General features: G+C 36.0%; 3 protein-coding genes across 6 annotated transcripts in view; all 3 read left to right on the forward strand.

The window, feature by feature from the left end:
• The window catches only part of LOC146162955 (ribonuclease inhibitor-like), a 32,862-nt gene extending 22,736 nt beyond the window's left edge, over positions 1-10,126 (forward strand). Inside the window, exons 4-6 of the mRNA XM_083381507.1 lie at positions 2,298-2,453; positions 4,967-5,128; positions 9,038-10,126. Of these exons, the coding sequence (XP_083237633.1) occupies positions 2,298-2,453; positions 4,967-5,128; positions 9,038-9,058 (339 nt within the window). The 3' untranslated portion in view covers positions 9,059-10,126. The remainder of the gene's footprint in view (positions 1-2,297; positions 2,454-4,966; positions 5,129-9,037) is intronic.
• Positions 1-10,254, forward strand: part of LOC146162953 (NACHT, LRR and PYD domains-containing protein 14-like) — a 193,112-nt gene that overhangs the window by 85,834 nt on the left and 97,024 nt on the right. The window lies entirely within an intron of this gene.
• LOC146162954 (uncharacterized) overlaps positions 1-10,254 on the forward strand; it is a 165,620-nt gene that overhangs the window by 58,611 nt on the left and 96,755 nt on the right. The window lies entirely within an intron of this gene.

Raw genomic sequence — 10,254 nt, forward strand, 5'->3', positions numbered from 1 at the left:
CTCTCTGGGCTTCCGAAGGCGACAAACTTAGTTTGCACCAAGCCCCTAACGCTATAGCGGACATGGACGGATGTCTGCTCCGTAATGCAGCTGTCCTAGTTCACACAACCAACAGTTGGCAGATCGGTCTTCTGTGCCTGAGCGTTTCGTGAGCGTGAGCGTTTCGTGAGCGTGAGCGTTTCTCCATAAATCGCCCATTCGTTTGCTGTATTGCTCATTAAGCTGATTGAATGCTATTAGAGCAGGAGCTGTCGCTGGTGATTTTTGCTCTTCATAACACGAACGAGCTAATGCATGGACTTCACTTTGCTCGTGATAAGCAATCGACTCACTTAAAAGATTTGCACCCTTCGATAAATATTTTGGAAGTCGATCAATGTTTTATTTTGTCAAAATGCTCTATGGCCTGACTGTTTTCCATTTTTCTAAAAATCCTCGCGCTCTCTTTTTTTCGTATTCTGGTGTTTTTGTGCTTGAGACGTTTGGCCGCAGGTTGCTTAGCGCCACAAACAAAACACTGCATTCGCCTAACAACACTATAGTTACTGACTGAACAGCAAATAATGACAAAATAATTGTAAATTTACAACTAAACCATTTACAAAGTTAACCATATGCACCAGAGGTTCTGTGCTGCGTGACGCCCATAGTGGGTCGTTTCTATTTTCCAAGGGCGTCCGCAATGGTTTCGTTTCGTATCTAAACTTCATTGGACCGTTGCGCTCCCTGATAACATCTTAAAAAACACTGCTTAAAAATACTATTGTGAGACATTTGCAATTAAACTTATTGTTACCAAAAACTGCAGTAATTGCTTGTAATTTTCGAATACAAACAATTCAATAAACACAAAAAAGTAAAATTTTTATCGCTGGGTACATCACAAGTCCAATAAACTTTTCAAAGGCGTCAACCACTGGGTTAAACATTTTTTTTTAATTAACAACGTTTAGGTTAAAAAATAAACCTCACAACTATTTACCACTGCAGCAATGGCGATGTTTTTAAAACGGGACAAAGAGTCATTATTACAAGTTCAAACGTGACTTCGATTAACCTTATTATTTGTGTAGTGTTGAATGTATTTGCGCCTTAGTGTTTAAGGAAATAACTGGCTCTAAGTAATATTTCGCTTAGTAGTGGTGCTTAACACAAGTTGTCCTGCACCAACTAATTACATTTCTCGCCGAAGCCACAGTCGGGCGAGTTGGTGTCAATCAGCACGGGTGGGGGGTGGCCTGGCTGCCCTGTGATGCAACAATGGGCCAAAACAAAAACTCTTAACCACCAGTAATAAAATACAGTGCAATAAATGTTCGGTTATTACGCGGCTCAACAACTACATGATATGACCGAAATATTAAAAAATTACTCGTGGCCACTAAAAATTGCAAAAAGGTCCAAATCGGGCCACAGTTTGCCGACCACTGTCTTAAAAGTACAAGGCTAATCCTTGACCTGTGTGACGTTATAATAAACATTGACAAAATATTGTGTGACAATACTAGCGCTGAAATAAAAACCAGAGGCAGCGATGTCACATTTCTTTTGTGTGCTTATGCAAACCATAAATCGTAACAAAAATACGCCGCTATACATAAATTTAAAGATTGTCGCGACCCAAAGTGAACCTTTGCATTTGCAACTGATTAACGTCAATCGCGCGAAGCTAAAAAAGGGTTTCAAAATGGCAAGAGGTTTTTTAGAAGGAGACTTGACGCATTAAGACTATATTTAGAAACATGTGTACTGTTAGGTCAGTTTCACAAACCAACTTTTATTGAGTTGACAAAATTTGTATCAACGTACGGCCGCCAACACTTGTGTTTTCTTTAACATGCACACCTCTGCAGTAAATCAAACATAGCTATGTTTTGCTACTTTACCTTAAATTTTCGGCCAAAATTACTTGAAATTTGTTTTGTTATAAACTTAAGAGAATTTTTGTGTTTTTTTGGCTTGCTTGCGAACATATACACCCTCACCCATTAGTGATTAAACATTAATTTAAACTACTTTTTAGCCGGGGAAATAGCTTAAGTTTATAACTACTGCATTATTAAAAACATTTGGTAATTGATTCAAATATCTAATACATGTGCGGGTAATAATTTAAACTGTACCTTCCCTGAAGTCACCTTGAAACAAGCAATAAAACTTTTTGCGGTGTTTTTGCCACTTGTATATTTTCGTCCAAAATTACTTGAGATTTTGTTTCGCTTTTTGTACAAAATAATTTATTTCAACGAATCATTGAAAAGAAATCTTTCTCACGACGTTATGTTTCTATGAATTAGTTGAAGGTGCTTAACCTCAGCCTCAACCAAATCCAAAACGACGGAGTGAAAAGTTTGTCGGAGATTGTTCACAAGTTGGAGAAGTTGTGGTTGAACGATTGTGGCATCACAGACATCAGTCCACTCACCGACGCCATCAAGAACAAAGATTGCCAAGTAGGTGGTTTTTAAAGTTGATTCTCGATAAGTAGTCAGAGGTACAGTAGCCAATTTAGCAAAAAGTCGGCTAGCTCAAGTACACATACACTCATTAGTTATTAAACATTATTTTAAACAACTTTATTAGCCGAGTGAATAGCTCATTCCATAAAAATATTTGGTAATTCATTCAAAGATTAAATCCATTTTTTGCTACAGTTGCCAAACAAGCAAATTCGTGAAATTTAACAAAAATAATAAATTTATAATTTGGCATGATTATATTGTTAATTTTTATCAAAGATAATATATATTCGTGTTTTGCTACTGCACCTTTGATACGTGGGTAATGATTTTAAACTGTACCTACACCTTTGTCACATTAAATCAAACATTGAAACGTTTTGCCACTTTACCTCTTCAACGAAATTTCTTAAATTTTTTTTTAATGTCACAATTTTGATTTTAGCTACTGCACCTTCAGCATGCAGATAATAATTTAAACTGTACATTAGCCAAACAAACGTGACCAAAAATGTGTGGCATGTTATTATGTTTGCTACTTTACCTCCACCGCTTTAGTGCCCTTAATTGTATGTGTTTTGTGTCGACCGATTCACCCACAAAGTGCCAGCTGTGATAAACCATCGCACCAGTAAATAGACCGTCCTAAGTAAATAATAATAATTAATTAATAAGTCAAATTCACCAATAATATGTATCCACTGCCGTGTAGCCCAAGGGTAACAACTTTAAAATCTTAATGCTGCGAAGTTTATAACTACTGAATTAAACAATTAAAATATTTTTGTAACTAACCCAGGGTTTTCGGCCACGGAGCGGTAATTGAGGGCCACGGGCATAGGCGTAGCCAGGGGGTGACAGGGGCCAAGAAAAAAGACCCAAAACCCTCCCCCCGAAAAAGATAAATATTATACTCCTAATAATTAATTTGTTGGTAGCGTTTATGAACAGTTCCACAACAATCACGGGCACGCCACACCTTCAATTGTCATACACTGTTACGTCACAGACGATATAGTTATTACGTTTGCTGTACTTTTAGTAATGTAGCTTTAATATTTTTAGTCATTTTGTTTCTGCTATCTGAATGGTTTTTGAGTATTGCGCTAAAACTTAGTCAGTTGTTGCTCGAAACGGTTTGAGCTTTCATATTTATTTGTCTTCGATACGGCAGTTGATACACTGGACTGGAAAAAGCGATCAAGTTGTAACGAGCCTCGCTGGCGGGAAGCGAATAATGGAATTTTAATCGTAGTGTCATTACGGATTCGTAGTAAATAGTTATTTGTTTATGTTTTATATACACTCGATTTATCGCAGTGAGGTATCAGCTTCAGTCTCAACTTTTACCTACTCAGCGTGTCTTGTTCTTTTTCTGCATCGATAGGCGGTGCACCAAACCAAATACTCTCACTAGTTCAAGTTCAAAATATTTGACCACACAAAACATTTTAGGCTGGCTACGGGCACAACTCTCTAGCTAGGTATTGCAAAACCAAAATGTCACCACCTTTATTAATTGCCAGTTAATATTACTGTAAAACTTTCTTGTAACGTTTTGTAACTTATTTTTCAGACACGTTTTTTGCCCCGTCCGTATAGGGATGTTTAAAGTAGAATATCGGTTAATTTTTATTTGTTTATCGCAGAAAGTTACGCCTTATCCTACGTACGTGGGTGGCAAGTTTAGATAAAGGCCTGTCGCTGTGGCGAAACATTAACTGTGCTTCTTTATATGCAGCCATGTAGTGCGGCGTTAGCGTTTTTTCGGGCGGCCAATTACTTGATGAGTTCATAAATCAAAGTGGACTTAAACCTGCTGTTTTCAGTTCAACAAATGTCAAACTGAAATGAATTATAAATGCATTTAACAAAAAAGTATTTTTCTTTAATTTAAGTTCGTTCTTTTGAAAAATTTGTTTCTTTTTTTTTATAAATTACACACTAAGATTTCAATTAGGCCTTCGTTGACCTCAAGAAAAATAGGAACTACGCAGTTGCTGAAGTTTTATGTCTCAATATAAAAAGTATTTGCTTAAATGCTTAGGGTGGGAAACACAGTAAGAAAATGTTGCTGTTGTCAAATTGTGATTTTTCGAGGCCATTTAAGTTTGCAACAAACACAAAAATTATAATTTGCCAAAACCACCAACTGATAAAACAAATATCATACGACAGTGGTTATTTGTATGTGGCTACACAAAACCTATTTTGTCGGTAACATATTATAACCACTCGGTATGTCACTTCACATCATGATATTTAAACTATCTACTTGGTTGTTTGAATATTTATTTTGTTTTGAATCATATTCCACTTCTCTTTCCCCGATGTATTAACATTCACTGCCATATCTAAAAAACTAAAAATTATCAGTTAGTTGCCGTTTCGGTAAGTGATGAAATCCGACATTAAGGTGCTGAACATTATCACCTGTAGCTATTTGGTGCCTTGAATTTGTGGCTCACATTTGAAATCTAACCACGCTCGTCAATTTGTTGTTTCAGATCAAGCGGCTGGATCTGAGGTTTAACCGCATTGGCGACGAAGGAGCTCTTGAGCTTTCTCGCGTCCTCCCAAACATCGAGAGGTTGGAGGTCGCTCGTTGTGGCATCACTGAGGAAGGCGTGAAGGTGATCAGATCGAAACTGAGAGAACTTGGACTTGACGTGAGTAACAACAATAAATACAACAACAAATTAATGTTTCAACAGAAGTCAAGGAAATAAACTTTTTTTTTCGGCGTTTATAAAAGAAATCTTAATTTGGAAGTAAAGCTTATTATTTCGTCACAGCGCCGCACTTTATTGACGTTTTTTTACCAAATTCGCCCAGAATATCAGGATTAACACAAAAATATGCACAACTAAATAAAAACACGGTTTCGGCTCAATTCGCGTCATTTTGTGACGTTTGTACCTCGAACAAAATGTGCATTGTGTGCTTATGACGTAACAGTAGGTCCATTAATGGAACAACTTGAACAAAATATTGCGAGCTCATGTTAATAACATCCGGGATATTATTTGCGTTGATATTAGAAACAAATTTAAAAAATATTTTTTTGATAAGTTGTTGAATATCCGAAGTAAACTAGTAATAATGCGAATAAACTATTACAATAATGATTAGGAGGTTACAGCAAATACGCTAAAAATATATATATTTGGAAGTTAAGCAACGAAACATAGAAATATAATGCAAAAGTAATATATTTTCATAATCATGTACTTTTAATAACAACGGCCTATGTTAAAATGCTTCTTGACACACAATTCGTCTGGTAGCACTTTTTATAAAGTCACTCAATGTGGGGTTGCCAGTAAAAAATTATAAAAAGCCTTCATTACAAAAAAAATAGATTTTGCGGAATAAACTTAGAATACATATTTATTATGTTATCTTAAATTATTTTTCGCTTGTCACCTTTCTTATGTAAATTGTGAAAAGTAACATCACTCACTACATATGTACATTATTTAGCTCAGTATACATTACGTATTGAATATAATTATTCACTGTGCCTCTCTTAGCTATTGTTTAAACAGATTTTCTCAACCGTGGCCCTCGGCCCCCCTGGGGGGCCACGGAGCGGTCATTGAGGGGCCACAGGCATAACTCTCTAGCTAGACATTACAAAAAGTGTCACTATTTTTTAAATTTCACAGCTAACTTAATTTTGTGTTTTTTATTATTACTGTAAACCTTTCTTGTAACGTTTTGTAACCCATTTTCTGACACGTGCCTGACTCGTCAGTATAGGGATGTTTAAAAGTAGAATATTAGATCATTTTTAATCGTTTTATCGTGGAAAGTTACGCCTAATTGGCCGCTCGCGTGTGGCGAGTTTGGTTAAAGGCCTGTCGCTGTAATTACTGTGCTGCTTCATACATAGCCATGCAGTGCGGCGTCAGCGTTTTTTCGGGCCGGCCATTTTTACTTACCGATACCCTTTTGCCTATAATCATAAAGTGTCCAACAAATGCTGTTAAGCGAGCAACTCATGTGTATTTGGTTTGCAATTTCCTTTAAGAGCGTTCAGTTGCAAAATAAACATTTCATCGTAAAACGCATAAAGTACGCTACAGGGTTATTCAAATATTCAAGGTCATTTTCAGGCCAACATTCAAGTAGGCTAATAGTAACGCGTTAATAAAAGGAAAATTGAGAAATCATCTCGACGAATGTAGTGACATCGCTTGGCTCAGTACAAAACAGAGCCGACTCTAAAAAAAAACTTGGCGGCGTCGAAGAACAAGCTTTGTAATGACTAAGTTAGTTTAAATTAAAATGCCTTATTTGTACAATTTTTAAAAGTCAGTGCATTTATTCGTTGATTGATAGCTGTATTTGTTATTGACGTGAAGAAGTAAAACAAGTACAAATACGTTAAACACAATGCTTGGTATTTTTATTAGCGGGTGGGGGGGGGTCTTTCAAAAGGGGGACACGAAGCATAAAATGTTGAGAACCACTGGTTTAAATTTTCATTCTGTACCCATGCATCTTTAAATGATTTTACATACTATGCTTTTAATGTCTAATTTGGCAACCCTGCAACTAAATTAATGTTTAGTACAAGCTTTCTACGACCGTGAAATACAATTTGAACTTAAAAAAATATTTAAAATGTTGTCACTTTTTTACGTATTCGTAAATGACATAAATAATGCAAACATATTTTTTTAAATGTCATAACAAATTTGCTTATGCCTAAACGTTTGAACTGAGTGTCACTACATAGAAATTTCAAATCATGTGATGTGAAGTCGGTTAACTATAGCACACAACACTTGGCTAAGCATGCAATACATCTTTTAAGTAACGAAAACCCGTGACGTTTGTCAATTGAGAATAACTCCCAAACGTAAAACTTTAGGTTGCAGCAGCAATTGCTTAGACTTGCTTGATAGCGTCATGTTTAAGCAAATACGTAATCCCGGTGCTAAACTGCGTCAAACGTGAGAAAAATGCTTACTATTAACTCCTGCAATAAACGCAATATTTCGCGAAAGTATTGCGTGGGTAAACACATTGTAAGAAGTCATTAGGCTTTGGCCTTACTCACTATCGCTAACAAACGGCTTAAAAATAAAAATTCAATTCTTCGTAAATTTGCGAACTCTACCTAAATTTTACGCGTAAACAGGCATCAATAAGTTCCTAAACATAATAGTCTTAGTTGGAAACATTAAAATTTTACTTTATGAAGGAAATGTACTTAGTTTTATTTATTTTTTTATTTACTTACTGCGACAACAAACGCAATATTTTGTGAACTCTGCCTAAATTTGGCATTGTTAAACTTAAGTCTTTACTTGGATCGTTGCACACGTTTGTTAGCATAGTTTATAACAGTGGTTCTCAACCGGGGGTCCACAAAAACTTTTAAATATACCTATATTAAATTAACTAACGCTGGGGCTTGGGATACATGCTTAAACACAATCTTGGTAACATTGCACCATGTTGTAAATTGCATTTAGTGTGACGTAACATTTCCGTTGTGATGTAACACAAATATATTGTAAAATGACTGGGCGAACATGTTGCCACACACATCTCACAAACTTTTTCTTTTATTATGTAGATTTAGCTCAGTATACATTACGTATTGAATGTAATTATTCACCGTGCCTCTTCTTAGCTATTAATTAAATTATTTGACAAACCGTGCAACTACCTTCAAAAATATAACTGTAGTGTACTTAGCTACATTGATGTTGTAGTACAAGTTTCTAGGACTGTGAAATATAATTTTAACTTAAAAAATTTTTAAAATGTTGTCACTTTTTTAGATGTCCTTCGATATTGTAATTATTTTAGATACAAAGCCAGATTTGCCAATAAAAAGTTTTCTTTATTTTGAAGGAAAACCCTAGAAATTTTAGATGAACTATAAAAAACTAGATCTAGTTCTAAAAACCTGACGCTTGCATCCCTGAGCAAATGTATGGCACTAAATTAAGCATGTAAATGGCGATTGTCAATATTGTGTGCAACTTGGCGCTGTGATGTAAATAGATTGTTTTGTGCATTTTGCATTTGTAACGTTGAAACTTTACATATAAGCTTTAGTATACTCAATTGGTATCGCTCGCAAGGTGCGCCACCACGTGTTTAGAGGTCTTCAGGTGCACCATGACGTAAAAACTTAAGAAACACTGATCGGTGGTCTCTTCTAAGGGTACTTTGGAAATATGGTTATTATGCAAATCAGCATAATACCACAATTACGAACAGTGTGACATAATAGCCTTACTGTATGAGAAGTAACATTTTCAGCAAGGAAAATAAGTTAATTAATATGTTTGCTCTAATTTAAGGTCAGTTACAAAACAGTTATTATTAATATGGGAACTCTTGATAAACTGTGGGGGACAGATGTTAAGGGTTGGGTTTCAACTCACCTATGGACCCAGTTTAACAACACTTCTTTAATTTACCCCCGATGTAAATACAACAACATCAGATGGGCTAGATTACAACTTGTTGTAAACAGATGTGACTGGTTGGAATTCTTATTTCAGTTGAAAACACGTTTATCAGCTTTTAAATTTTCATCTTGTGTTTTGCAGGAGAACAGAGTGCTTTTTTGACTTCTGAAGTTCGACTGATCTTGGATTGCTTCGAGCGACCAACAATCGTCCCTCCGTGATGCGAAACATTTATCAACTTTCCTGTTGATGGAAGTGAACTGAGAGGCAGGGGCGGTTCCAGGGGGTGGGACAACACGCCACGCCCCACTAACTGTATTGTTTGCCTAACTGTGTTTGTTACGTAATTTTAGTTTTTTCATTGGGTTTCCAGTATGTTTCATTTTGATAAAATGGTTTTAGTTGAAAGGCATCTTTGCGTCTCATCGCAACTTAAACAATACATAAAGGCGTTTTTTTAATAACATCCTTCTAATGTCGCTTTTGTTTCAAAACTAACACCTCTCCAACCTAAAACTTATATAAACGAAATGTGTGGTCTTATGGACGTTTAGATGCAACATGTGACGTCATCCCTCTTTATTGAACGCTGTTACTTTTGTTTTGTTCATGTTTGGCCGACTCTTTCCCAAACCACAGCCGTGTTTATTTGAGCGAGCGCTCGTCTCCCCAAAGCGCTTTGCCGTTTTGCTCGTTGCCTTGTAATAAGTGAGTTTGTGCCAAAGCCAAACGTCGCTTCACAACTTTGCTTCGACGAGAATGACGATCTCGCTTGATTGGTGGCCGCCCCGCTCCTTTGCTGTCCACGCATTTCAGCGTCATTTGTTCTTATTAAGTCGAAATTTTTATACTTTACCGTTGTTTGTAATTGCCTTGTCAACATTCAAGTTCACTGCATTGTTTTATTTTATTCAGTTTGATTTTCGTAACGTTTTATTTTCACGTAAAATCCAAAGTTGTCTGAGAAATAAATGGTATGATTTATAAGAACTATTGATGCAGAACTGATTGCACGCAGTGTTTTTGAACCTAAAATTTTAACTAGTGTTTTTAATCTTATCTAAAATACTTCATTATTACTCCTGTTTCGCAGATTAGCTGATTTAACCATTTCAATTGCCTAGGGTTTGTTTTGATTTTGTGTTTACGTTCCCTCGTGGTAAGAGTTCAACAACATTAGTTTAACTTCCTTAACAAATCACTTGTATGGTAATAGTTTAATATTTATCTCTAAATTCGCCCAATATTTTGGCCTTAAATATCCTATGGTTTTTCTTCCTGAGTTGGTGGAGGCGCCGACTTGAAAATAGTTTTGTTTACCCCGCAGCCTTGTATTATGGGAATGTAAGTATTTGGAG

This window comes from Ascidiella aspersa, chromosome 2 (genome assembly GCF_963924565.1).
Source record: "Ascidiella aspersa chromosome 2, kaAscAspe10.2, whole genome shotgun sequence".
In the NCBI taxonomy this organism is placed as follows: domain Eukaryota; kingdom Metazoa; phylum Chordata; class Ascidiacea; order Phlebobranchia; family Ascidiidae; genus Ascidiella; species Ascidiella aspersa.